Genomic DNA, 27,535 nt, shown 5'->3' with positions numbered 1-27,535 from the left:
GGAAGCGGAAGGGAAGGAAAGGAAAAGAAGAAAGGAAGGAGATGGGAAAGGGAAGGAAGATTTCAGAGAGAAGAAAAAAAATGAATGGGAAGAGCCAGAATAAATTGTTGACTTGATGTTCTCAGCCAGATCTTTCCGCATCATCACTGCTGCCATCTGCTGGCCAGTTAGGAATATCACAGATCGGTGAATCCATCTCTGCCTTCCTTCAAGGACATGGAGAATGGAATCTCACCCACCCACCCACCCACTCACACTCACAAACACACAAAATACACAGACCCACACACAGGCACACGCTTTTTTCACCTTTTTTCCTTGACGAAGTATCCGTCATCTTTCTTCTGAATACAGACGGAACAGGGGTTTTCCAGGTCATTCATCTGGGTCAGGGGTCTTCAAACCTGGCCCTTTTAGGACTTGCGGACTTCAACTCCCAGAATTCCTCAGCCAGGCATGCCAGCTGAGGAATTCTGGGAGTTGAAGTCCACAAGTCCTAAAAGGGCCAAGCTTGAAGACCCCCTGCTTGTGGACTTCAACTCCCAGAATTCCTCAGCCAGGCACGGCGGCTGAGGAATTCTGGGAGTTGAAGTCCGCAAGTCCTAAAAGGGCCAAGCTTGAAGACCCCCTGCTTGTGGACTTCAACTCCCAGAATTCCTCAGCCAGGCACGCCGGCTGAGGAATTCTGGGAGTTGAAGTCCGCAAGTCCTAAAAGGGCCAAGCTTGAAGACCCCCTGCTTGCGGACTTCAACTCCCAGAATTCCTCAGCCAGGCACGCCGGCTGAGGAATTCTGGGAGTTGAAGTCCGCAAGTCCTAAAAGGGCCAAGCTTGAAGACCCCCTGCTTGCGGACTTCAACTCCCAGAATTCCTCAGCCAGGCACGCCGGCTGAGGAATTCTGGGAGTTGAAGTCCGCAAGTCCTAAAAGGGCCAAGCTTGAAGACCCCCTGCTTGCGGACTTCAACTCCCAGAATTCCTCAGCCAGGCACGCCGGCTGAGGAATTCTGGGAGTTGAAGTCCGCAAGTCCTCAAAGGGCCAAGCTTGAAGACCCCTGATCTGGGTGCATCAAAATGGAAAGTTGAAAAGATTCCCGGGACTTTAGGCCTCTTCTACAAAACTAGATTCCCTTGGAACTGGATCCAGAACCTTTGGCCTACGGGCGGACCTGGACCTACCGCCAAAATGGAGCCCCAAATCTCCCTCGCTAAGCAAGGCCGTTGTTAAGTGAGCTTCGCCCCGTTTTCCGACCGTTCTCGCCACCATTGCTAAGGGAATCACAGCCGTGGCTCGGAGGGCGGCATGGTGGTTAAGGGGAAACTGATCCCGCAAAAACGGGATCGTTGCGACCGTCCTCGGGACACGCCCGTTGCCAAGCCTCCCGCATTTTGATCACCTGGCCCGGGGGATTTGTACGATGGTCGTAAAGTGCCCCCCCCAAACGGTCGTAACTTAAAGTCGCTTTTCTTCAGTGCCGCTGTAGCTCCGAACAGTCCCTAAACGGATGGCTGTTAAGCCGAGGACCATCTGTTACGCTTCCACCCCGTCTGAGTCCGTCAGGAATCGCCCCGGAAATTTGAGGGGGGTGCCCTGCAGTTGAAAGTCAGATTTCCCCTAGGTTTCTCCCCCAAACTCAAAAGAGACATTTTATGCTTCGTTTCGTTTTCTTTAAACGTCCATATATAATTTATTACGCTTCTCTTTTTCTTTTGTACAAGCTGAAAATAAACGGGCGGAGGGAACAGGGGGGGGGAAAGATGGCGGAGAGGGTGGGTTTGAAATCGGGGACCACCAGGATGGGAGGGGGACACGGGGTGGGGAGGAAAAGGAATTGGGGGCCCAGAGGAAAGGAAGAAATCTGGGGGGGAAAGGAGAGGAAAAAAGGGGGGCCTCGGCCCCCCTCCCGCCCCAGGATAGCCGGGGGGGGGGGAAAGGAGACATTTTTGTGGCTTTCTTGTTTTCTCCCATCCTGGTTAAAAACAAAGCTGGGTGGGGGGTGGGGGGTGGGATGAGAGTCCCCCCCCCACAGGCAGGAGTGAGGGGTGGGCTTTTGGCCAGAAGTCAGAGAAGAAAGAGGCACGAATGGAAAGAAGGAACGAATGAAAGAATTTCCAGTAGGAACCATCTGGACATCTCTTGTGGAGGGTGGGGGGGGGGAGAGAGACGGGACAGCTTGGAGGAGACCCCCCCCCCCTCATGCTTTGCCCCTCCCCCCGCTTGTAGCACGTCCGGCTCCCCCTCGGGTCTTCCGGCCAGATGGGGGTGGTGGTGGGGGGTGAGTTTTCGGAGACCCAGGAAGGGTTTTTCCATCACTCTGCCCCAGATCTGGGGACTCCTGCAGAAAGAAAAGACAATCAAAAAAAAAAAAAGAGAGAGAGGGGAAAAAAAATTGAGCGACCACCCCACGGTCTCCCTAAAGGTCATCCATACCTACCCCCATGCCGGTCTGCTGGAAGGAGAGGAGGAGGAGGAGGAAGAGCGGGGCGGGGTTTCCAGCCGGGCGGTTCGAGTTGAGGGGGACGAGGAGGTGGGTCAGGCAGGGGTAGGTCACTGGCACCTGGGAAGGAAATTGAGGCAGGGGAGAGAGAGAGAGAGAGAGAGAGAGAGAGAATTAGCCGGGGTGGGGGGAACTGGGTTCGAGGGGAGGGTCATGACACCGAAACCTCGCCGCTTCAATCGTTGTCGTCTTGCTCCGGGGGAATCAGTGATATGAAGCTTGACAAAGTTTCACCAGGTGTGACCAAGATTCACAGAGCTTCACCAAGTCGCAATTCACAAAGGTAAAAACAGGTAGTCCTCGACGTACGACCAAAACGTCTAGCGCTAAACAAGACGGCTGCTAAGTGAATTTTGCCCCGTTTTGCGACTTTTCTTACCGTGGCCGTTGAGTGGCGGCAGTTGTTAACTTAGCCGCGCGGTTGTTATGCCGATCTGGCTTCCCCCATTGTCAGAAGGTCACAAAAGGGGATCATAGGATCCCCCACCCCCGGGGACACGGCGGCCGTCATAAATACGTGCCAGTTGCCAAGCTTCCAAATTTTGACCATGTGACCTTGGGGATTCTGCCAATAGTCATAAGTGTGGAAAAGGGGTCATACGTCCCTTTTTCCCCCCTGCCTGTCAATGCTGCATTTTATTTGAACTGTCTCATTTATCAGAACCATGACACTGCCGTTGTAACTTTGAATGGTCACTAAATGAATGGCTGTACGTGGAGGACCACCTGGACAAAGAAGAGCGTGCACCGAGGACTTTTTCCTTCACCAGCAAGCCTGCGCCACCCATCCCAGTTCCACCCAGTTTGTTTCTTGCAAATGGCTTTTGTCAGGTGCCAAAGATCACATCCACATGTGAAGCTACAATTTAACTGCTTTATTGCTGAAGGCCCCCGCGCAGGAATCTTCCCAGCTAAAAGGTTAGCTTGGAATTAGTTAAGGGTCCACGAAAATTCGAGTGGGTTTGACTTTGTTCATTTGTGGCTATGTAGAGCAGAGGTCCCCAAACTTTCTTGGTTGGAGGAGCTAGAGGGAAAGGGAAGGGGAAACATTTTATGCGCATGTGCACGATGGAAACGGGGCGGTGCTAGTGCCCACATGACGCTAGCTAGCCCTGCCCTGGTTTTGCCATGTGGGCACTAGCGCTGCCCTGTTTTTGCTGCGCGGCGCAGTTAAGGCCACATGGCACTCCGTTTTTGCCATGCGGAGCCCCGTTTAGGCCACGTGGAACCCCATTTAGGTCATGCAGAGCCCCATTTAGGTCGTGCGGAACCCCATTTAGGCCACGCCAAGCCCCATTTAGGCCATGCAAAGCCCTGTTTTAGGCCACGTGAAGCCCCATTTAGGCCACGTGAAGCCCCATTTAGGCTGTGCGGAGCCGTTTTAGGCCACGCGGAGCCATTTTAGGCCACGCGGAGCCCCATTTAGGCTGTGCGGAGCCCTTTTACGCCACGTGAAGCCCCGTTTTAGGCCGCGCGAAGCCCCATTTTAGGCCCTGCAAAGCCCCATTTAGGCTGCACAGAGCCCCATTTTAGGCCGTGTGGAGCTCCATTTAGGCTGTGTGGCCGCGGCACTAGCACAAACAAGGATGAGTGGGCACACTTACCAGCCTGTCCCACAGCCCGGTGGCCAGCAGGCCACGGCCAGTAATGCGCCACAGCTCACGGGTTGGGGACTCCTGATGTAGGGATTCTAGGCTGATTCCTCTTTTGACTTCGCCCCCAGTTTCTGTCACTCCTTCTCTACCGCTTCGCTGGTCCTCTCTCCAAAGGTCCCTCCCACCTTCTGGATCCCACAAGTAGGGGAATTCCAGCTCTGCCATACCTCCAGATCCTGGATTCCGTCCCCGATCGGACTCTAGCTTGTCACAGGACTGGGCCCGCCGTGTTCTCTTTGGTTTGAGAGGCGCCATTTTCCGTCCTACCTCAGGTTCCCCTGGAATGGAAAGAGGAGCATCAGAGAGTCCTGAGCCCCAGAAAGAATTTGTTGGTTAAGGTGACCCTCTCTGGATTGTTAAAAAAAAATAATCCCACAGGCCACTAGAGGGCAGCAGAGCATTCGTATTTTTTTCTCTGTAGCTCTTTGTTGCCTCCTGCTGGAAAGGTTTAAATAAGTGTTCAATAAATAATACAAGGTAGTCTTTGACTTGCAAATAGTAAGCTAAAGAGAACCTTTATTGTCATTTTTTACTGTGGGCACACTGGCACACATTAAAAATGAAATTCTGTTGCCTGCTCTCAAAAGTGTTCCTGTACACAACACAAGTATAAACATGCTATATACAACATATATATATATATATATACCTACACCCTTACATATAACATAGAACAGTTCATTTACTGACTGTTCAAACTTACAAAGGCACTGAAAAATGTGACTTATGACAGTTTTTCACAGGGACGACCTCTGCAGTGTCCCCGTGATCATGTGATCAAAATTGAGGTTAATGACCTTTGCTGTGTCCCAAGGTCATATGATCCCCTTTTGCGACCATGGGGGAAGCCAGATTCGATTAACAACTGGGTTACTAACTTATCAACTCCAGTGATTCTCTTAACGAGTGTGGCGAGAAAGGTTGTAAAAATGGGCCAAAACTCATTTAACAAGTATTTCACACAACAACAGAAATTTCAGGATCAATTGCGGTCGTAAGTTCGAGGACTGCCTGTGCCCCAGAGAAAATGCTATTATCCCAAAGCAAAAACTCCTTCCCTTTGGAATTCTTGTACTGATTAATCCAGGATCTGCGTGAGGTAAACCGAGACCTTTGTCTTAGGACCTCGGTGTCTCTTCACCTTCGTTTTCCTGCTCCTTCGGTCTACGTCGGGGTTGAGCGACGGGAGGAAAGGTGCAGGAATCTTCTAGAATGGCTCCACCAGATACACTGCCTTCCTCGTTGCTGCGACTTCTTTCTGGCTGGCTGGGGGTCTTCCGGCCCCTGGGGAGGGCAACCGGCTTGGGAGGGCGAGGAGTCGAAGAGAGATCCCTGAATTGCTGTAAAACCAAGAGGGCGGATGTGGAGATATGAAAGGAGAGGGGATAAAAAAATAGAAATTTCTCAGAAGAAGCTTCCGGCTGCTGCTGGACTACAATTCCCAGCAAACCTAGCTAGCAAGACGCATGGTATGGAATGCTGGGAATGGTAGTTTTCAACCTCCAGAGCAATGCTTCTTAACCTGGGCAACCTGTCAGGACTTCAACTCCCAGAATTCCCCAGCCAGCCATAAACCATTCATTCAGCGACCATTCTAAGTGATGACGGCGCTGGAAAAAGTGACTTATGACCTGGTCCTCACAATTACAATCATCGTCCCTTTTGTGGTCACGTGAACAAAATTTGGGTGCTTGGTAACCAGCATGTATGTAGGAGAGTTAAAGCATCCTGGAGGGGGTCACATGATCGCCATTCCTGACCTTCACAGGTGGCAGTCAATCAAGGAAGCTGGATTCGCTTTAACGACCGTATGAGTCACTTACCGGGATGATCCACTTAACGACCATGGCAAAAAAGACTGTAAAATTGGACACGACTCCCTTAACAAATGTCTGGCTTAGCACTGGGAGTTCTTGTCTAAATTGTGGTCACTCCCCAGTCCTTCACCCAGAAGCCCCCAGCCCCAAAACACCTTTCTCCTGCCCCTTGAATTCAAAAAGACCTGTTGTTTTGCACCGGGCGGTGCCGTCAGTCGGTCCTTCTCGGAATTTGGTGTGCCCCCCATCACGCCCCTCTCGTCGGCCCCCGTCTGCTTTTCTTCCAGGGGGTGGTCTCGGAGGTTGTCTTTGCCCCCACTGTCCCGGGAGGTGCTCTCTTCAGCTGCAGATTTGGGAGAAGACGAACACAGGACCCATCAACCGCCAGGAATTCATTCAATTCATTCAAAAGGCAGAGAGTCCCCGGCTTACGACCGTTCGGTTCGTGAGCGTTCGAAAGGTACAAGGGCACTGCGGAAAAGTGATTTTATGACCCTATTTGCACGCTTCAGACATTTGCAGTGTCCCCCCGTGGTCACGTGATGAAAATTCAGACGCTTGGCAACCGGTTCGTATTTAAATGTCTATGGAGGTTCTCCGTCATTCGGGTCATGGTTGCCCCAAAGCTGCTTTTTTTTCAGGAGGCAACGGGACTTCCTTCTTTTTTCTTGGAAGACGTTTTGCTTCTCGCCCAAGAAGCTTCGTCAGCTCTGACTGGATGGTGGGGAATGGAACGGATTTATACTCCTTTGCAGACAGCTGGTCATTTGCCTTTTTTAGAGAGTCATTGAGACCACTCGGAGGTTTATCTGTGTCATCGGGGTCACCTGAGTGGTGCAAATGAGTGTGGAGTCTTCTTGGAACTCCTTTCAGCAGCTCCAAGAAGGCTCCACACCCATTTGCACCACTGAGGTGACCCTGAGGACACAGACAAACCTCCAAGTAGCCTCAACGACCCTCTAAAAGAATGCAAATGACCAGATGACTGCAAAGGAGTATCAATCCTTCCACTTCCCAACATCCAGTCAGAGCTAAAGAAGCTTCTGGGATGGGAAGCGAAACGTCATTCGTATTTATGACAGTTGCAGTATCCTGGGGTCATGGGATCCCCTTTTGCAATCCCCAAAATTCTGTTGTTAAGCAAGGCAGGCGTTCAGCGACTTTCGTCTCATTTTACGACCTTTCTTGGCCACGCTCGTTAAGTGAATCACTGCAGTGGTTAAGTTAGTAATGCAGTTGTGAAGTGAATCTGGCTTCCGCCATCGACTTTGCTTGTGAGGGACCCTGCAGCCGTCGTAAAGACATGCCAGTTGCCAAACGTCCAAATTTTAATGACATCACCAGGGGGATGCTGCAACGGTCGTAAGTGTGAAAAAACGTCATAACTCACTTTTCTCAGGTCCGTTGCAACTCCGAACGGCCACTAAACAAACGGCTGTAAGTAGAGAACTATTTGTAATGTGATTTGAATAGTGTAGGTACTCACTGACAGTGCAAACCAAAATCACCCAGCAATGCCTTGAATTTGGAATAGAATGGAATGGAATAGAATAGAATAATAAAATAAGGAATGGAGTGGAGTGGAATGGAATGGAATGGAATGCAATAGAATTAGAATTAGAATTAGAATTAGAATTAGAATTAGAATTAGAATTAGAATTAGAATTAGAATTAGAATTAGAATGAATAGAATAGAATAGAATAGAATAGAATAGAATAGAATAGAATAGAATAGAATAGAATAGAATAGAATAGAATAGAATAGAATAGAATAGAATAGAATAGAATAGAATAATAAAATAAGGAATGGAATGGAATGGAATGGAATGGGATGGGATGGGATGGGATGGGATGGGATGGGATAGGATAGGATAGAACAGAACAGAACAGAATAATAAAATGAATGGAATGGAATGGAATGGAATGGAATGGAATGGAATGGAATAGAATAGAATAGAATAGAATAGAATAGAATAGAATAGAATAGAATAGAATAGAATAGAATAGAATAGAATAGAATAGAATAGAATAGAATAGAATAGAATAGAATAGAATAGAATAGAATAGAATAATAAAATAAGGAATGGAATGGAACGGAACAGAACGGAACGGAACGGAACAGAACAGAACAGAACAGAACAGAACAGAATAAAATAAGGAATGGAATGGAATGGAATAGAATAGAACAGAATAGAATAGAATAGAATAGCCCGGAGACTAAAACATAGGAAGAAGAACAGTTGCGGGATTTGGAAATAAATGGCTGGTCTAGAGAAAAGGAGGACTTGGGGGGGGGGCGGGGGGGGGGACATGATAGCAGTATTCCAATATTGGAGAGGCTTCCACAAAGAAGAGGGGGATCAATTTATTCTCCAAAGCACCAGAAGGCAAGACAAGAAAAAATGGATGGAAACTAATCAAGGAGGGAAGCAACCTGGGATTAAGGAGAAACTTCCTAACAGTGAGGGCAATTAACCAGTGGAACAGCTGGCCACCAGAAATTGTAGGTGCTTCATCATTGCAGGGTTTTGGGGTTTTTTTTTTAGAAAAGAATGGACAGCCAGCTATCTGAAATGCTGTAGGTTCTCCGGCTTGAGCAGGGGGTTGGACTAGAAGACCTCCAAGGTCCCTCCCAGCTGTGTTCTGATTCACTTCTGGATTATTACAGCAGCCACCTCATTTGCCAGGCTCAAAACATGTCTCTGTCATATAAACTCACCCCCTGCATAGCTGAATGCATACTACTCATCCCATTGGCGGCGTGAAGGCAAGTGGACTTCAACTCCCGGCGTTGCTGGCTGGGGAATTCTGGGAGTCGAAGTCCAGTTGCCTTCACGTTGGGCAATTCTAGGAACGTCTACCCACCTATATCCCAGCTGGCTTCTGCCCGCCGAATGGTGGCAAAACTTGGCTTGGTGCTCTGCAGGGGAGGGTGAGGCCTCCATCCTCTTTGCCCTATGTGGGTTTCAAAACAAACAATCAGTCGATATCAGACGCTGTGCTAGAAATCAGGAGAGGGGGAGTTCTAGTCCCGCCTTAGGCTGGATGTCTTTGGGCCAATCACCAGCAGACGGAGAGTTCTAGTCCCGCCTTAGGCATGAAAGCCCGCTGGGTGACTTTGGGCCAATCAACAGGAGACGGCGAGTTCTAGTCCTGCCTTAGGCATGAAAACCCACTGGGTGACTTTGGGCCAATCACCAGGAGATGGTGAGTTCTAGTCCTGCCTTAGGTATGAAAGCCCGCTGGGTGACTTTGGGCCAATCACCAGGAGACGGCGAGTTCTAATCCCACCTTACGCATGAAAGCCCGCTGGGTGACTTTGGGCCAATCACCAGGAGACTGGGAGTTCTAGTCCTACTTCAGGCACGAAAGCCCGCTGGGTGACTTTGGGCCAATCACCAGGAGACTGGGAGTTCTAGTCCCGCCTTAGGCATGAAAGCCGGCTGGGTGACTTTGCTCCAGTCCCTCTCTCCGAGCCGAACCCACCTCGCAGGGTTATCGTTATGGGGAAGACAGGAGCAGGAAGCTTCCCCACCTTGATTTACTTATGAAGTCATAAAGGCAAGAATTTTTTTTTAAAAAAAAATCTAATAAATACTCAGCCTTCCATCCTTCCGAGGTAGGTAAAATGAGGACCCAGATTGTTGGGGGCAATTAAGCTGACTTTGTAATAATGCCGCTTGGGGTGTGTGTGAAAGCCCTACTAAGCAGGCATATACATAGAATGAAGGCTACTGCTAAGCTTGTAAGCCGCCCTGAGTCTTCGGAGAAGGGCGGGATATAAATGTAATAAAAATAAAAAATAAACCAAATATTACTTTTAGGAAGGAGCTCCTTTTTTGGGGGTAGCCCTTCCTTTTTTTGGGGGGGGGGGACCTGCGTGATTTTAAGCCGCCGAGGTCGCCCAGGCTTCAGAAGAGCTTCCTTGGACCACGTGGGGCTCCCGGGGTCATCTATGCAAGGGGAGGGGGGAGGCGAGCTGAGGAGGCTGGAAAATTCTGCCCACCTGTGTCGTCCGAGGATCGTCTTCTCTGCTGCTCCCGCAAACTTCCCGTCCTTTGTTCCATTTCAACGCTCTAGCCAAGGAAGAAAAGTGATGAACTGCACGCCACGGACAAGAATGACAGGATGACAGAGTGGGAAGGGACCTCGGAGGTCTTCTAGTCCAACCCCCTGCTCAGGCAGGAGACCTTATGCCATTCCAGACAAATGGCTGCCCAGTCTCTTCTTTAAAAAGGAGGAGGAGGAGGAGGAGGAGAGGAGGAGGAAGAGGAGGAAGAGGAGGAGGAGGAGGAGACAGTTGGAAGGGACCTCGGAGGTCTTCTAGTCCAACCCCCTGCTCAGGCAGGAGACCTTATGCCATTCCAGACAAGTGGCTGTCCAGTCTCTTCTTTAAAAAGGTGGAGGAGGAGGAGGAGAGGAGGAGGAAGAGGAGGAGACAGTTGGAAGGGACCTTGGAGGTCTTCTAGTCCAACCCCCTGCTCAGGCAGGAGACCCCTATGCCATTTCAAACAAATGGTTGTCCAATCTCTTCTTTAAAAACCCCCAGTGTTGGGGCACCCGCAACTTGTGAATTAATCACTGGTTAATTGTTCTGTTAGGAAATTTCTCCTCAGTTCCAGGTTGCTTCTCTCCTTGATTAGTTTCCATCCGTCGCTTCTTGTCCTGCCTTCAGGTGCTTTGGAGAACAGGCTGATTCCCCACCCACCCACTTCTTCTCTGTGGCCACCCCTCAAATATTGGCACACTGCTATACCAAGGTGCTTTTCCAAAAGGCAACTGGACTTCATTGTTTTTTTTTCCTTGAAAATATTTTCTTCAAGGAAAAATAAGAAAGTCCAGTTGCCTTTTGGAAAAGCACAACCGTGGGACAACCATGATCTGGATCAGGGGTCTTCAAACTTGGCCCTTTTATGACTTGTGGACTTCAACTCCCAGAATTCCTCAGCCAGGCGTGCCTGGCTGAGGAATTCTAGGAGTTGAAGTCCACAAGTCATAAAAGGGCCAAGTTTGAAGACCCCTGATCTGGATGATTGAGGATCTCCATAGATGAACACTGCTATCACGTCACCCCTCGTCGTTCTCTTCATTAAACCAGACATAACCAATTCCAGCAACCATTCTTCGTATCTTTTAACCTCCAGTCCCCTGATCATCTTTGCTGCTCTTCTCTGAACTCTTTCCAGAGCCTCAATATCGTGTTTTTTTTTTGTATCACGATGACCACAACTGGATGCAGTGTTCCATGTGTGGCTTTACCAAGGCATTATAACGTGGTATTGACACTTCACATGATCTTGATTCTATCCCTCTGCTAATGCAGCCCAGGATTGCATTGGCCTGTTTGGCTGCTGCAGCACACGGCTGGCTCATGCTTAAGTGATTGTCCACATAAGGCAAAGACGGTCCCCGTTCCTGGTTTCCCAGAATCGGGGTGTCAACATCCAGCTTGTGAATCCAAACCAAACTCCGGCTTCTTTCCGTTTCCAAAAATCTTCCTGTTTATTGAATACATGGCATGGCAATGTCGAAACGAAAGTAACTCTGAGGTTCCCAGACACCAGTCCGTAGAATGAAACAATAATTCCTCCTCTTGCGTAGTCCGTGTAAACAATGTCACTTTGTTACGGGAACCGTCTGCTTCCTCTCCACACCTGCTGCGGTGTCTTTGGGGAGGTTTCAGACTCTCTCGCGGTCCTCAGCAGAATCGTAGAGGTTTCGCTTCTTCATCTAACCCAGGGCTGTCAAACTTGCCGCATCACGTGATGTGTCGCGATGTATCGTGACTTTTTTCCCCCTTGCTGGAGCTGGGGTGGGCGTGGCTTCTGCGTGACTCACCTGGCCCGTGGGTCGGCAGTTTGATATCCCTGATCTAATCCATTCTAAAGCAACACCTCCCCTCTCTTATTCCAATGGCAAGTTTTATTCTTCACATGGGGTGTTTTCCCCTGGTGGAGAATTACCTCTAGCTTAGCATCCAAGCTCCACCCTTTCGCACGTTCCATTCCCGGCAGTGGCACTCCTTGGACGCGCGACGGCTGTAAGAACTTGGTCCTCCGCCCGTCCGTCGATGCCCTCTCTGAATCAGGAGTGGAAATCTTGTTTCGGAAGGAAAGGGGATTTTAAAAAGGGGGTCTTTCGCGTCCCAGCCCTTACCCCAGAATTAAATTTCCTTACCTGTTTAGATCGGCCTGGGAGGCCTTTGACCCCGCTTCCAGGTGCTGTTGCGGTCGCCATTCCCGGAAGCAGCATTGTTCCCCCCGCAATGTCCTGGTCCAGTTTCCAGTCTTTCTCGTGGGCGACGGAGTACATCAAGGGCTTCGTGTCCTCCCCTCCCAGAGGAGGCGGGGGAGGATTGGCAGGCAGATCGTCGGAGTCTCGCTCTCCCTTGATGCTGCGGTACCGGCGAAAATGGAAGAGGCCCTTTTTCCTCTTCCTTTGTAGAGGTGGGAGGGAATCGGACAGGCCTGGCCGTACCACACAGCTCTCAGATATCCGAGGATAGCTGTGCAGGAGAGAAATGGAGAACTAAGAGAGCCGAAAGTGATTTTGGAGAGAAATGTAAGATACATACATAGTCCTCAAATTATGACCACAAATGAGCCGGAAATTTCTATGGCTAAGCGAGACGCTTCCCTCCCTCCTTCTCTCCCTTCTTCTTTTTTATTTCATTCCTTCTTGTTCTGTCTCAGCCTACGTGAGTCCTTGTTACGCTCACAAGGAGAAACCCCTCTTCCAACGAGCAGGCAGGAAACCGCAAGAAAAAAACAATCCCCTTTTATTATTCACAGACCCGAATCAACGTCCAAGGCAAACAAACACAGTCCACAGAAACTCGATCCTCAGCACGAATGGTGGCCTTTGGCAACCAGCACCTCCCGCACTTTCCCTTTTATTATTCAGCCCAGGCGTGGCTTCCTAATGCCTTCTCCTTTTCCTTTGGAGCCACCCCATTGCATTCCTCTGTCCTACTCGCTTCTCTTGCCGGCACTTTCGTGCATCCTGGATATTTCCCAGCTGTGCTTCATCACTGTCCAACTCAGACTCCCAGCACAGCTGTGTCTCAGCCTGAGCGCGAGTAGAGGGGCCGGGCTCCTCGTCCGACTGTAAGTCTTGGAGCTCCTCAGAGCCTTCCTCTGACTCTGATGTCACTCCATGCCCCTCCTCCTCCTCCTCCTCCTCCTCCTCCTCAGACTCAACTGTCAGGTCTGCTGGCTGGCGAGGAATCCCAACACTTCCTTCCTTCTCTCCCTCCTTCCCTTTATCCGTCCAATTTATTGGCCGACCGTCTTACAATATTTTTTTTAAAAAATAATCAAATGATAGAAATAAAATACAGGTAAGTCCACGACGAACGACAACGGAGGCCCAACATTCTCTTGTTAAGTGAGGCATTTGATAAGTGAATTTTGTCCTGCTTTACAACCTTCCCCCCCCACCCCGGTTGTTAAGTGTATCACCGCAGTTGTTACGTTAGGGACACGGTTGTTCAGCGAATCTGGCTTCCCCGTTGATTTTGCTTGGCAGAAGGTCGCCCAAAAAAGGGATCGCGTGGCCCCTCCCCCACGGGACTCTGCGACCGTCATAAATATGAGTCAATCGCCGAGTTATCTGAATTTTGACCAAGCGACCGGGGGGGATGCTGCAACGGTCGTAAGTGCGAAAAGCCTGTAAGTAAGTAAGTAAGTCACTTTTTCCAGTGCCGTTGTAACTTCGAACGGCCACTGAATGAACTGTTGTCAGTTGAGGACTAGCTGCATTAGGGAGATATTCAAAGATACTGTAAGAGCAGGAAAGAAACCAAAACTAAATTGGAAGCTGTTTTTCTTCCCGGCTGATCTTAGCAAAGACAGAGTCACAGAGTGGGAAAGGAGATCGGAGGTCTTCTAGTCCAGGGGTGTCAGACTCGATTTCATGGAGGGCCGCATCAGCATTGCAGTTACCCTCAGGGGGCTGGGTGGGCGTGGCCAGGGTGGGCGTGGCCTACTGGGTGGGCGTGGCTAGAGTGCGTATGGCCTGCTGGGTGGGCGTGGCCAGCTCTACATCGTTCGCATCAAGGGTGCCTATGGGGGCCTGGGCAGGAGTGGGACAGATCTGAGGGTCTCTGGCAGGAGGAGGGTCTCTGGGCCAGGGCCAGGGCAGTGGGGGCTGTTCCCTCACTGTTTCCAGGATGGCTTCGTGGGCCACATGAAACCACTTGGCGGGCCGGATCTGGCCCCCGGGCCTTGGGTTTGACATGTCTGTTCTAGTCCAACCCACTACTCAAGCAGAAGATCTTATACCATTCCAGACAAAAAGCTGTCCAATCTTCTTCTTAAAAACCTCCAACGATGAAGCCCTCGAAACGTCTGGTGGCAAGTCATTCCACTGGTTAATTGTTCTCACCGTCAGGAAGTTTCTCCTTAGTTCTAGGTCGCTTCTCTCCTTGATTGGTTTCCATCCGTTGCTTCTTGCCCTGCCTTCAGGTGCTTTGGAGAATAGCTTGACTGCTTCTTCTTTGGGGCAGCCCCTGAGATACTGGAAGACTGCTATCCTGTCCCCCCCCGCGTCCTTCTCTTCATCCCCAATTCCTGCAACCGTTCTTTGTATGTTTTCGCCTCCAGTCCCCTGATCCTCTTTGTTGCTCTTCACTGCACCCTTTCCAGAGCCTCAACATCTTTTTTACATCGTGGTGACCAAAACTGGACGCCGTATTGCAAGTGTGGCCTTACCGAGGCCTTGTAAAGTGGAATTAACGCTTCATGTGATCTTGATTCTATTCCTCTGTTAATGCAGCCTAGCACCGTGTTGGCTTTTTTGGCTGCTGCAGCACACGGCTGGCTCCTATTTAAGGGATTGTCCACTAGGACTCCAAGATCCCTCTCACAGTTGCTGCTATTGAGCCAGGTACCCCCTATCCCATCCCTGTGCATTTGGTTTCTCTTGCCCAACTGAATGACATCAACTCTGTCCTAGAGAGAATTGTGCTCGGCTCACCTTATTGTGTTGCTTAGGACTCTCCGGTTGAAAAATTCATCAAGACCCTCATCCAGTCTGGGCACCATCCCGTTCTCCTGTTCTCTGGATTCCAGGGAACGAAAAAGTCGGTTCTGGAAAAAAAACAAGAAAAAACAACCCTGGGACCTGTTAATTCTTCCCATAGATTAAGTGGGGCATGGGTGGATGAGTGGGGAGATGGAATTAAAAGAGAACCCACGGATGAAAGAGGAGGAAGATTGGAAAGTAAGCTGGATTGAGATCCGAAAGGCCCTTTTTTTCAGGAGGCAACTGGACGTCCGTGTCTTTCTCTGAAGTGGTTTCGCTTCTCGTCCCAGAAGCTTCTTCAGGTTCTGACTGGATGGTGGGGAATGAGAGGATTTATACTCCTTTGCAGTCATCTGGTCGTTTGCATTCTTTTAGAGGATTGTGGAGGCCACTTGGAGGTTTGTCTGGAGGGTCCCCTGAGTGGTGCAAATGGGCGTGGAGCCTTCTTGGAACTGCTGAAAGGACCGTGTGGTAGACTGGAGATAGTTGGTGTTGTGTCCCTCCCCCTCTGTTGAGGGAGGGGTGCTCAGTTTTGACCGAGATATGGCCTCTTTGACCCTGTTCTGTTCCAGCCTATGACTGGCCCTGTTTGTGTGTCAGGGACAACCCCTTTTTTCCTTTTTTACAGTCAATAGGCTGGAAAAACCCAACCCAAATTTATTTACAGTTCAAACAAAAAAGCAACAGAACATTTCCTTCCATAAATGAATCAACATATCAAACAAGACTCAACAAACAAGAGTTAAACAGAAGTAGCCAGAACAGACCAGGATTCCCTTAGAATATTCTCCAAACGGTTGCCTTTAGCAACAAGCCCCGTCCACACCTTCCCCTTTTATTATCAGTCCCAAGGCGTGGCTTCTCACTGCCTTCTCCTCCTCTCACTGAGTGGCCTCATTGATTTTTCTCTGCTCTGCTCTGCTGGATTGCCTTCTGCTTCTAGCATCTCTGAACAGATTCATCTGTGACTTCTCTGAGTCCGTCACCTCCTACCCACACAGCTGAGCCTCGTGAGGAACACGACTGGAGGAGCCAGGCTGAGAGTCCTGCAGTGCATCAGAGCCTCCCTCCGACACCAAAGGCTCTCCAAACCCCTCCTCCTCCTCCTCCGATTCATCGGACTCAGCTGCTGGGAGCACAGGCTGACCCTGAATCACAACAGACCCCTCTTTCAAGCCAGCGGTCCACTCTGTCCAGAATGTGGACTTTGCTGTCTTCGAAAGAGCGGCCTTGCTCTTTTAAAGGCAGACGGACGGCTAAATCTGGTCCTGATGAGTTTGTTCTCCTATGTGGTGCCGTGAGTTTTAAGATAAGATAACCTTTATTGTCATTTTTTACTGTGGGCACAATGACACGCATGAAAAATGAAATTTAGTTGCCCGCTCTCAAAGTGATCTGTACATGGGTCACTGCACTGTACTACATATACCACATTGCTCATTTTGTGTCTGGGTGTTTTAGCCATCGGGTGGACAAGTTTCTGCCTTAGTGTATTGGTGTGTTCGAAGTGTGCACGCATGTTGTGTTGGCTGAACATCCTCCTGAGGTTTTTCCGATATTCCTGCGACATATGGAATGACTACGCTGGAGGCTACGTTCTTTGGCTACAGGACCTTTTCACACACTCCACACCCATTTGCACCACTCTGGCAACCCCCGAGGACACAGACAAACCTCCAAGTGGCCTCAACGGCTCTCTACATGAAGGCAAATGACCAGCTGTCTGCAAGGAGTATAAATCCTTCTGTTCCCCACCGTCCAGTCAGAGCTGAAGAAGCTTCTTTTATGAGGAGTGAAACGTCTTCAAAAACAAGGAAGTGCAGTTGCCTTCTGAAAAAAGCCCCTTTGGGACTATTAACCCTTCACGCGGTCAAGCGGGAGAAGGAGGAAAGAGATACTTTGGACGAGGTACTCACGCTGGAGCGGAAGCGAGTCGAACGAGGCGGCCGGGGTCTGCCGCACGTCCGGTGCTCAAGCCGAGTCCCGTCTGTGGGCAGCTCACAAAACTCATCGAAGGAGGCGCTGTGTGAATAGGGGTAGGGAGTGTTGCCCACGAGAGCGATCCACCCCAGAGGTGAGCTCATATTAGCAGTTGTGAGGTCACTGTCCTGTTCCAATCCACCTGCAAGTGGAGAGAAGTCGTTAAGTCATTGCAGTCATAAGTTGAGGCGTCATGTGACCGGACTCCATTTTACGAGGGTCATTTCAGTGAATCCCACTGAACGAATCCAGCATATCCAATGGGTAGTTTTGGCCGTTTTGGGCCAAAGAGAAAAAAAAATGGGGGATTTGTGCAGGGCTGATTTAAGCTCGAAACCCATTTTTGTTGCCCGGATACAGATAGTCCTTGACTTACAACCACCACTGAGCAAGAACATTTCTGTCGCTAAGTGAAACACGTGTGAAGTGAGCTTGGCCCCCATTTTGCGACCTTCCTTGCCACAGTTGTGAAGGGAATCACATTAGTTGTTAAATTAGTCAAACGATCGTGAAGTGAATTCTGGCTTCCCGGTTGACTTTGCTTGTCAGAAGTTTGCAAAAGGGGATCACGTGACCCTGAAACGCTGCGACGGTCATAAATATGATGCCAAGCGTTGGAATTTTGATCGCATGACCGTGGGGATACTACAGCGGTCGTAGGTGTGAAAAACAGTCACAAGTCGCGTTTTTCAGTGCCGGCGTAACTTTGAACGGTCAACAAATGAATGGTTGTAAGTCCAAGGACTACTATTGCACTGAGTGGGGAAGCTCACTGAACCCATTTGGAAGCTAAAGCAGAATTTATAGGAACAATAACGCCCTATCAGACAAGCAGACAAATGAGTTGTCTCGGGAAATCAATTAGGATAAGTCTGACCAAGATTAATCGCAGTATTTTACAGCTTCTTTAAGGTAACCATCAATTTACGACCACAAAGGCGCCCAGAATTTCAGTCCTTCGGTGAATCTCCGCACTTGTTAAGTTAGTCAATACGGTGGTTAAGTGAATCTGGCTTCCTCCGTTGACTTTGCTTGTCAGAAGGTCATAAAAGGGGATCACAGGAAGCCTAAAACACTGCAACCGTCTTAAGCACATGCCAGTTGCCAAGCGTTTGAATTTTGATTAGGTGACCACGGGGATGCTGCAGCAGTGGTTAAGTGTGGAAAGCGGTCCTAAGTCACTTTTTTTCAGCGACGTTGAAACTTCGGTCGCTAAGCGAACGGTTCTAAGTGGAGGCCGACCTCTCTGGATTAAAGAACGGCGGCTATGAAAGTTGTTGTTGCACTCACTAATGAAGGCAGAAACCGGCCTGATCCTGCGGCAGTTCTTCTGTCTTTTGATCGCCATGGTGTCCTGCAGGAGAGAACACAGAATAACAGGGTTGGAAGGGACCTCGGAGGTCTTCTAGTCCAACCCCCTGCTCAGCTAGAAGACCCTCTACCATTCCAGACACGTGACTGTCCAGTCTCTTCTTCAAAACCTCCAGTGATGGAGCACCCACAACTTCTGGTGGCAAGCTGTTCCACTGGTTAATTGTCAGGAAATTCCTCCTTAGTTCTAGGTTGCTTCTCTTCTTGATGAGTTTCCATCCGTTGCTTCTTGTCCTGCCCTGAAGTGCTTCAGACAACAGGTTGACACCCCCCCTCTTCTTTGTGGCAGCCCCCTCAAGAATTGGACGACTGTGATCATGTCAACCCTAGTCCTCCTTTTCACTGGACTAGCTAGACATACCCCATTCCAGCAACCGTTCTTTGTATGTTTTAGCCTCCTCTTCTCTGCGCTCTTTCTAGAGTCTCAACATCTTTTTTTTATTGTGGTGACCAAAACTGGATGCCGTATTCCAAGTGTGGCCTTACCAAGGCTTTATAAAGCGGTATTAACACTTCACATGATCCTGATTCTATCCTTCTGTTAATGCAGCCTAGGACTGTCTTGGCCTTTTTTGCTGCCGCTGCACACAGCTGGCTTGTATTGAAGTGGTTGTCCACTTAAATAGGAGCCCACCCAGAGCCAACGAGAGAAACATGTCGGTCACGCTTCAACTTATCACTTAACCAGTGGAACAGCAAGCAACCTGGAATTAAGGAGAAACTTCCTGACAGCGAGGACAATTAACCAGTGGAACAGCTCGCCACCGGAAATCGTGGGCGCTCCATCACAGGAGGTTTTTAAGAAGAGACTGGGTAGTCGCTTGTCTGAACTGGTATAGGCTCTCCTGCTCGAACAGGGGGCTGGACTAGAAGACCTCCAAGGTTCCTTCCAAATTATCATTATTATTATTATTATTATTATTATTATTATTATTATTATTATTATTATTATTATTATTATTATTATTATTATTATTATTATTATTAATTAATTAATTATTTATTATTATTATTATTTCCGAGGTCCCTTCCCACTCTATTCTATTTTAAAGCCTGCCCAAGGGCAGGACTTGCAAAAACCGGGGATCCCGCCAGAGTTAAGTTGGAACCTCTTACGATGTTGGAATCCAGCTCGTGGTCGGTGAACTCTTTCGGTCCCTGGAGTTGGGGTTTCCCCAGATGTTCGGGAAGGATCGCGCTATCCTGACTGTCCGAAAGTCGGTGGAGATGGGTGATGTGTTGAGCCTGGGGTTGGAAAGAGGAGAGAAGAAAGATGGAGGCTATCAGCTTGGGATCATCCTGATAACAGGTCTGCAGTACCAGTGCTAAACACAAGGGGGAGGGGTTTAAATATGTATATATAAAGTGCATGGATGCCACTTCCGGAAGTCTGTTCTAGGTCTCAGAGGCCCAGGCCTGCATCCCACCACTCTATGTGTTTGTGTGTGTGTGTGTATACTTCACATATATATACTATATATATGTAGTCCTCGGCTTACAACAGTTTGTTTAGTGACCGTTTGAAATTACAGTGGCGCTGAAAAAAGTGACTTATGACCGTTTTCCCCACACTTACGACCGTGGCAGCATCCCCGTGCTCACGTGATCAAAATTCAGACGCTTGGCATCTGGCTCATATTTATGACGGTCGCAGCATCCCGGGGTCACGTGATTCCCCTTTTGCCAATTTCCGACAAGCAAAGTCAATGGGGAAGCCAGACTCGCCAACCGTGCTATTAACTTAAAAATGGCAGGGATTCGCTGTGGCGAGAGAGGTCGTTAAATGGGGCAAAGCTCGCTTAACAGAAGTCTTGCTTAGCAGGAGGAATGTCCCGCTCCGTTGTGGTCGGAAGCCGAGGACTACCCGTATCAAGGGGTTCTGCCACCAACACCGGGACTTCCTCACGTCTCCCATCCAATTACCAACCAGGTCCGACCCTGCTTAGCTTCCCAACTCCAAGCAAGAGCAACTGGGGATTCTGAAAGGCTGAGGCACCAGGCCCCAAATCGGAATAAAGTCCTGACATGGAAGTGAGGGATGTGGCTCCACTTGGAGGGGAGAGGGGTGTGTGAAAGAAGCACAGATTGTCCTCACCAGGTTCTTGTGAGCGTAGTACAACTCCTCCAGAAGTTCCTCCACAATGGTGTTGGTGAGATACGTCACGACCGAGAGCTTCACTTCACTGGGAAAGAATTCGGGTGGAAGAACATCAGAGGGCGAATAGCAAGACAACAGAGTCACAGAGCTGGAAGGGACCCTGGAGGTCATCTAGTCCAAACCCCTGCTCGAGCAGGAGACCCAATACCTTTTCTGGCAAATGGCTGTCCAGTCTCCTCTTAAAAAGGAGTAGGAAGAATAGAATAGAATAGAATAGAATAGAATAGAATAGAATAGAATAGAATAGAATAGAATAGAATAGAATAGAATAGAATAGAATAGAATAGAATAGAATAGAATAGAATAGAATAGAATAGAATAGGAGCTGGAAGGGACCTTGGAGGTCATCTAGTCCAACCCCCTGCTCAAGCAGGAGACCCTATACCAGGAGTAGGCCACCTTGGCTCTTTTATGACTCGTGGACTTCAACTCCCAGAATTCCTGAGCCAGCATGGCTCAGCTTGGAAACCTCTCCCTTTCCCCCTCAGCGTGGCTGGCTCAGGAATTCTGGGAGTTGAAGTCCACGAGTCATAAAAGAGCCAAGGTGGCCTAGCTCTGCCCTAGACCATTTCAGACAAAATGGCTGTCCAATCTCTTCTTCAAAACCTCCAGTGTTGGAGCAACTACAACTTCTGGTGGCAAGTCGTCCCACCGATTAATTTTTTCTCACCAGTCAGGAAATTTCTCCTTAGTTCTAGGTTGTCTCTCCCCTTGATCAGTTTCCACCCATTATTTCTTGTCTTGCCTTCTGGTGCTTTGGGGAATAGGTTGAACCCCCCCCACACACACACTCCTCTTCTTGCGACAGCCCCCTCAAATATTGGAAGACTGCTATCCTGCCTCCCTTAGGCTTTCCTGAAATACCTGCTTGTTTTCTGAGGCTCAAGGTGAGATGCTCACCTGGTTCCTTGGATCTGGAACCCGCCTCCACCTTTGATATGGTAGCCGTAGCAACAGCACTTAGACTTATCTACCACTTTATTTATTTATTTATTTTATTTATTTTATTGAATTTGTATACTGCCCTATTCCCATAGGACTCAGGGCAGTTTACAGGGCAGTTAAAACCATGAAATAAAAAAAATTAAAATCAATTAAAACAATTAAATTAAATTCAAGCCTCAAAGGTAAATCTAAAACCCAATTAAATTAAAAACCCCACAGTCTGGGCCAAACAGCTCGAAGAGCCAAGTTTTCAGGTCCTGGCGAAACGAGCGAAGGTTGGGGGCAGTCCTAAGTTCTGTAGGTAGTTGGTTCCATGGGGCAGGCGCACCCACAGAGAAGGCCCTTCCCCTGGGAATAACCCTCCGGCATTCATTAACCGGCGGTACCCTGAGAAGGCCCTCCCTGTGGGGGCGCACAGGACGATGGGAAGTTGATGCCGGCAGCAGGTGTTCCCTTAGATAGTCCGGACCCAAGCCATTTAGGGCTTTATAGGTCATTATAGCCCTCTCCGAGCAGTTTAGAGTCAGCCTATTGACCCCACCCCCCCACCCCAACAATCTGGGTCCTCGTTTTACCGACCTCAGAAGGATGGTGTCAACGTTTCCGACCTATGGGCTTTCCAAGTGACTCTGAGGCATTGTTTACCTTAAAAGTCCTTTATTGAGCCTAATGCACCGGCAAATGCTTGCTCGGAGGAAGCTGGAATCTTGAAATCTCCGCCCCCTTGCACAATACATTAAACACAATTCTCCACCTTTCCAATTTGGTCATTACTCATATTCTCCAATTAACTTAAAGAATCAGTTTCCCTTCCGTTAGACAACCCGCCAAGTTCTTATCTTCTTTAATTTCAGGTGGCCTTGAGGAACAGTCTTCCTCCTCCCAGCCTTAGCCCTATCTCTTAAAGCAGGGGTCTTCAAACTCGGCCCTTTTATGACTCATGGACTTCAACTCCCAGAATTCCTCAGCCAGCATGCCTGGCTGAGAAATTCTGGGAGTTGAAGTCCATGAGTCATAAAAGGGCCGAGTTTGAAGACCCATGTCTTAAAGCAGTACACAAGTGTGACATATGAAATAGCTGCTTCTTCATCTCTTGTCAAGCAAGAACATTCAATGTTGGCAGCGTTGACAGATGGAAGGCTGAGTTCAACCTTGAGCCGGTCAGGATCGAACTCCTGGCAGTCGGCAGAGTTAGCCTGCAATTCTGCATTCTAACCACTGGGAGGGAAGGAGGAAAGGCAGGCAGGCAGGCAGGCAGGCAGGCAGGCAGGGAGGCAGGAAGGAAGGAAGGAAGGAAGGAAGGAAGGAAGGAAGGAAGGAAGGAAGGAAGGAAGGAAGGAAGGAAGGAAGGAAGGGCAGTAGCAACAGCATGTACTTATATACCGCTTCACAGTGCTTTACAGCCCGCTCTAAGCAGTTTACAGCCTGTTGCCCCTCCACACACACACACATACACAATCTGGGTCTTCATTTTACTGATCTTGGAAGGCTGAGTCAAGCTTGAGCCAATGAGAATTGAGCTCCTGGCAGTGGGCAGAATTAGCCTGCAATTCTGCATTCTAGCCACTGTGACACCACGGCTCTTATAAGCCCTCCCTACAACCCCCCTCCCCCCTTTTTCTTTCTACAGCCAAATTCTTACTTGAGCTTGTTCTGAATGTCCTGGCCAGCCTGTTCCAGCAAAGCACCCCGGATAAAGTTTCGGGGCAGGGTGACATGCTCCGAAACAGCTGCCAACATCTTGTGATGTTCTTCAGCGGCCTGGACGGCGTGTGGACACAACTCCTGGGTTAGACCAACCATGGATTCCAAGATCATCTGGCAGAAAGAGAAACCACGAATCAGGGTTGTCGAAAGAAGGCGAGCAAGGAAATCGAGGGGGGGTCACCTTGAGTTCTTCACACCCTCCAAAGACCCTCTTGATTTGGACACGCAAACTCCCCAAGACCTACAGTCCCTAGGACTTGCCGTCAGGAGGACCTTGTTACCAGAAATAGCATGAATGTGTGAAAGGTGATTGTGGTGTCTTCTTCACCTGCAGTTCTTTGTCGACGGCTTTGGCCACTTCGCTGGCCATGGATTCCAGGCGGTGCCGCACGGGCCCATCACTGGCCAAGAGGTGCCCAAGTTCATACAGGCTGGGAAAGAGCTGTAGGAAAGAGATGAGAAACCATTTTTAAGAGGAGTGGGTCCTCAAACTTAGCATCTTTAAGAAGGGTAGACCTCAACTTCAAGAAGTCCCCAGCCACCTCTGTTGGCTGGGGAATTCTGGGAGTTGAAGTCCACCCGTCTTAAGTTGAAGTCTATCCTTCTTCAACTTGGTCCATCCTTCTGAAACTTAAGCTTGAAGTTTAAACTTCTTAAATTTGGCCTATTTTTGTTAACATTGAAGTCCACCCTTAAACTTGGTCCACCCTTCTTAAACCTGAAGTCCACTCTTACTAAATTTGAACTCCACTCTTCTAAAACTTGTTATTGTTGTTGTTAGTTGCAAAATTGTGTCTGACCCATCACGACCCTATGGACAACGTTCCTCCAGGCCTTCCTGTCCTCTACCATCTTCTGGAGTCCGTTTAGGCTCACGCCTACTGCTTCGGTGACTCCATCCAGCCACCTTGTTCTCTGTCATCCCCTTCTTCTCTTGCCCTCAACCTTTCCCAGCATGAGGCTCTTCTCCAGTGAGTCCTTCCTTCTCATTAGGTGGCCAAAGGATTTGAGTTTCCACTTCAGGATCTGGCCTTCTAAAGAGCAGTCAGGGTTGATCTCCTCTAGGACTGACCGGTTTGATCGCCTTGCAGTCCAAGGGACTCGCAGGAGTCTTCTCCAGCACCAGAGTTCAAAGGCCTCGATTCTTTGGCGCTCAGCCTTTCTTATGGTCCAACTTTCACAGCCATACATTGCAACTGGGAAGACCGTAGCCTTGACTATGTGCACTTTTGTTGACAGGGTGATGTCTCTGCTTTTTAGTGTGCTGTCTAGATTTGCCGTGGCTTTCTTCCCGAGGAGCAAGCGTCTTTTAATTTCTTGGCTGCAGTCCCCGTCTGCGGTGATCGTGGAGCCCAGGAAAATAAAATCTGTCACTACCTCCATTTCTTCCCCATCTATTTCCCAGGAATTGAGAGGGCCGGATGCTATGATCTTGGTTTTCTTAACGTTAAGTTTCTAAAACTCGGTCCACCCTTAAAACTGAACTCCATCTTTCTTAAAGTTGAAGTCTATCCTTCTTAAAATTGGCCCACCCTTCTTAAAATTGAACTCCACCTTTCTTAAACTTGAAGTCTACCCTTCTTAAAGTTGTTGAGGTTGAGAAACCCTGCTGAAGAGGAACAATCTTTCAGAGACGATGTGACCATTTTTCCTCGATGACGGCAGTAACGTTGGAAGGCCTAAAAGGCCAGGCAGGTTGAGGAAGGTCTATCTCTACAGTTGGTGAGAGTCAACACCAACCTGATGGTATTTAATCAGCCAATCAATCCACCAACCGAGCAATTTTCCCCTCCCCTATTCGTGGGATCCGAGAATGGGTGACACTATGAATTCTGGGAGTTGAAGTCCAACACGTCTGAAGTCACCAGATTATAGAATAAGAGTTGGAAGGGGCTTTGGAGGCCTTCTATCCCAGTAACCCCTGCTCAAGCTAGAGAGCCTATACTACTTCAGACAAACCCTATCCAACCTCTTCTTTAAAATCGGTCGTAAGTACGAGGAACGGTTCGAAGTTACTTTTTTTTCAGTGCCGTGGTAAATTTGTTGTAAACGAATGGTTGTAAATCAAGAACTATCTGCTTGAGGAAAAGGGTTTATCTTACCGCTCTGGAATTCTTGGCTTCTTTCATCAACTTCCGGGCATAAAGGACTTCCTCTTGGACAGAGTCCTGGACAGAGCACGTTCGCAGGACCCGTAATTCCTCCTGAACCCGCACACAAAGCCGGCTCATCATCTAGCGACGGACAGGATAGGGGAGTGTTAACTCTCAACACCCTGGACCTGAAAATCCTCTGATGGGTCTGTCCCCAGGGATACCATCGGAGATCTCGGAGACATTCGGGCCACCCCGAACCCCACCCGCTCCTGCGCCCCCCCATTGGTCACATCTGCAAAGGCCCCATGATGTTAAGGATGGGCGGGAGAAGGAGGCCGAGGGAGATGGGAACGTTTACTTGCTCGGCGCTATGGGTGACGATTCCTTGGTGGAGGCGGAAAGCTTGATCCTGAGAGATCTTGGAAGAGTGGTTGTTCCGCAGCAGACACCACTGGATCTGAGAAGGGAGGAGAAGGTAGAATAGAATAGAAATTAGAATAGAATAGAAATTAGAATAGAATAGAATAGAATAGAATAGAATAGAATAGAATAGAATAGAATAGAATAGAATAGAATAGAATAGAATAGAATAGAATAGAATAGAATATATAATTAGAATAGAATAGAATAGAATAGAATAGAATAGAATAGAATAGAATAGAATAGAATAGAATAGAAATTAGAGTAGAATAGAATAGAATAGAATAGAAATTAGAATAGAATAGAAATTAGAGTAGAATAGAATAGAATAGAAATTAGAATAGAGTAGAGTAATAAGGGATAGAATAAAGTAGAATACAGAATAGAGTAGAGTAGAGTAGAGTAGAGTAGAGTAGAGTAGAGTAGAGTAGAGTAGAATAGAATAGAATAGAATAGAATAGAATAGAATAGAATAGAATAGAATAGAATAGAATAGAATAGAATAGAATAGAATAAAATAGAATAGAATAGAATTAAGGAACAGAACAGAACAAAACAGAACAGAACAGAATAGAATAGAAATTAAAATAGAGTAGTGTAGAGTAGAGTAGAATAATGGATAGAAGAGAAAAGAGAAGAGAAGAGAAGAGAAGAGAAGAGAAGAGAAGAGAAGAGGAGAAGAAGAGAAATAAGGAATAGAAGAGAATAGAAGAGTAGAGTAGAGTAATAATGGATAGAATAAAATAGAATACAGAATAGAGTAGAATAATGGATAGAAGAGAAGAGAAAAGAGATGAGAAGAGAAGAGAAGAGAAATAAGGAATAGAATAGAATAGAATTATAGAATAGAATAGAATAGAATAGAATAGAATAGAATAGAATAGAATAGAATAGAATAGAATAGAATAGAATAGAATTACAGACTAGGATAGGATAGAATAGAATAGAATAGAGTTGGAAGGGACCTTGGAGGTCATCTAGTCCAACCCCCTGCTAAAGCAGGAAAGTCTATACCAGGGGTAGGCAACCTTGGCTCTTTTATGACTCATGGACTTCAACTCCCAGAATTCCTGAGCCAGCATGGCTCATCTTGGAAACCTCTCCCTTTCCCCTCAGCATGGCTGGCTCAGGAATACTGGGACTTGAAGTCCACGAGTCATGAAAGGGCCATAGATCCCCCAGGCTGGCTCAGGAATTCTGGGAGTTGAAGTCCACGAGTCATAAAAGAGCCAAGGTTCCCTACCCCTAGTCTATACCATTCCAGACAAAATGGCTGTCCAGTCTCTTCTTAAAAACCTCCAGTGTTGGAGCATTCACAACTTCTGGAGGCAGGTTGTTCCACCGGTTAATTAATTAATAATACCAGACTGCTGGGCGTGGGCTCACCTTTTGCCAGATCTCATCCGTCCTGTCGGGGGCATTGCGGTAGGCCGTGGTGATGTCACTCATGGGTAAAGCCATAAACTTGAGTGTGTAGTTGCTGAAAAAGAACACAATCTGAAAAATCTGTCCCAAAGATGCTTTTTATTCATGTGGCCACTGGACTTTCTCATTTTTCTTTGAAAATGTTTTGCTTCCCATTCAAGAAGCTTCTTCAGCTCTGATTGGATGGCGGGGAATAGAAGACGCTTTGGGATGAGAAGCAAAACGTCTTCAAAGAAAAACGAGAAAGTCCAGTTGCCACATGAAAAAGCATCTTTGGGACAGATTTTCAGAGTCCAGAGTTGGAAGGGACCTTCGAGGTCTTCTAGTCCAACCCCCTGCTCAGGCAGGAGATGGTTGTCCCATCTTTTCTTAAAAAGGAGGAGGAGGAGGAAGAGAAGGAGGAATAACAAATTTGGAAGGGTCCTTGGAGGTCTTCCAGTCCA

The 27,535-nt window shown here is 48.3% G+C and overlaps 1 protein-coding gene across 4 annotated transcripts in view; it reads right to left on the bottom strand.

The window, feature by feature from the left end:
- Positions 1–1,603: 1,603 nt before the first annotated feature.
- The window catches only part of LOC308676166 (capping protein, Arp2/3 and myosin-I linker protein 3-like), a 57,582-nt gene continuing 31,650 nt past the window's right edge, over positions 1,604–27,535 (bottom strand). For 2 of the 4 annotated variants that reach the window (XM_081341917.1, XM_081341915.1), the window contains 19 exons: positions 27,054–27,147; positions 25,606–25,704; positions 25,254–25,385; positions 23,480–23,593; positions 23,087–23,262; positions 20,437–20,524; positions 19,458–19,586; positions 18,261–18,324; positions 16,907–17,112; positions 14,943–15,055; positions 12,144–12,471; positions 11,930–12,064; positions 9,973–10,042; positions 8,832–8,921; positions 6,152–6,309; positions 5,291–5,489; positions 4,317–4,457; positions 2,432–2,554; positions 1,604–2,332 (listed from right to left, as the gene is read on the bottom strand). In XM_081341917.1, coding sequence (XP_081198043.1) covers positions 2,307–2,332; positions 2,432–2,554; positions 4,317–4,457; positions 5,291–5,489; positions 6,152–6,309; positions 8,832–8,921; positions 9,973–10,042; positions 11,930–12,064; positions 12,144–12,471; positions 14,943–15,055; positions 16,907–17,112; positions 18,261–18,324; positions 19,458–19,586; positions 20,437–20,524; positions 23,087–23,262; positions 23,480–23,593; positions 25,254–25,385; positions 25,606–25,704; positions 27,054–27,147 — 2,485 coding nt within the window. In that variant the 3' untranslated portion in view covers positions 1,604–2,306. Of the gene's footprint in view, positions 2,333–2,431; positions 2,555–4,316; positions 4,458–5,290; positions 5,490–6,151; positions 6,310–8,831; positions 8,922–9,972; positions 10,043–11,929; positions 12,065–12,143; positions 12,472–14,942; positions 15,056–16,906; positions 17,113–18,260; positions 18,325–19,457; positions 19,587–20,436; positions 20,525–23,086; positions 23,263–23,479; positions 23,594–25,253; positions 25,386–25,605; positions 25,705–27,053; positions 27,148–27,535 lie in introns of those variants that run through there. The other 2 variants (XM_081341916.1, XR_014028276.1) reach the window with 2 other exon arrangements.

The sequence above is a fragment of the Vipera berus genome, assembly GCF_964194415.1.
Source record: "Vipera berus genome assembly, chromosome: W".
NCBI classification, from domain to species: Eukaryota; Metazoa; Chordata; class Lepidosauria; order Squamata; family Viperidae; genus Vipera; species Vipera berus.
The sequence above is the reverse complement of the archived record's forward strand: the minus strand, read 5'-3'. Positions and strand labels throughout refer to the sequence as shown.